This window comes from Myotis davidii, unplaced genomic scaffold, assembly GCF_000327345.1.
Source record: "Myotis davidii unplaced genomic scaffold, ASM32734v1 scaffold109, whole genome shotgun sequence".
Lineage (NCBI taxonomy): Eukaryota > Metazoa > Chordata > Mammalia > Chiroptera > Vespertilionidae > Myotis > Myotis davidii.
This window is the reverse complement of record NW_006300368.1, coordinates 705506-706179: the sequence shown is the minus strand read 5'-3', so window position 1 is coordinate 706179 and position 674 is coordinate 705506. Positions and strand designations below refer to the sequence as shown.

Genomic DNA, 674 nt, shown 5'->3' with positions numbered 1-674 from the left:
TTCCACCCTGCTGACCCCCCCTTCTTGCCCCTGGCTGACCCCCCTCCTTGCCCCCTGCTGACCCTTCTCCTTGCCCCCTGCTGCACCCCCTCCTTGCCCCCTGCTGACCCTTCTCCTTGCCCCCTGCTGCACCCCCTCCTTGCCCCTGGCTGACCCCCCTCCTTGCCCCTCCAGGGGAAGACAAGCGCTACTGCGAAGCGGGCTTCAGCGCCACTGTCACTCAGGCAAGTAGCGGGCCTGCCCTGAGGGTCGCGAGGGCGGCTCCCAAACAGGCCCCTCTCACCTCCGCCGCTTCCTTTTCAGGCTGGAGAGCTGGTGCTCGGGGCCCCTGGCGGCTTCTTTTTCACAGGTACGTGCCCACCCGTGTCTCATTGTGAGGGAGGCAACCAATCATGTGTCTCTCTCATCTCGTTTCTCTCTCTCTCTCTCTCTCTCTCTCTCTCTCTCTCTCTCTTCCCCCCACCCCCCGTCTGGGAAGACCCCAGAAGTTCGCATCCCCTGCCCCTCGCACCCCAGGGCTCCTGGCGCGGGCTCCGATCGCAGACATCTTCAGGAACTACCACCCGGGCACCCTCTTGTGGCACGTGGGCACCCAGCGCCTCACTTTCGACTCCAACAAGCCAGAGTACTTCGACGGCTACCGGGGTAACCCTGGCCCTCCTGGGCTGCCCGGC

The 674-nt window shown here is 65.3% G+C and overlaps 1 protein-coding gene across 1 annotated transcript in view; it reads left to right on the top strand.

Moving 5' to 3' along the window:
• Positions 1–674, top strand: part of ITGA2B (integrin subunit alpha 2b) — an 18332-nt gene that overhangs the window by 6732 nt on the left and 10926 nt on the right. The window contains 3 exon segments of the mRNA XM_015572515.1: positions 175–224; positions 304–349; positions 517–672. Coding sequence (XP_015428001.1) covers positions 175–224; positions 304–349; positions 517–672 — 252 coding nt within the window.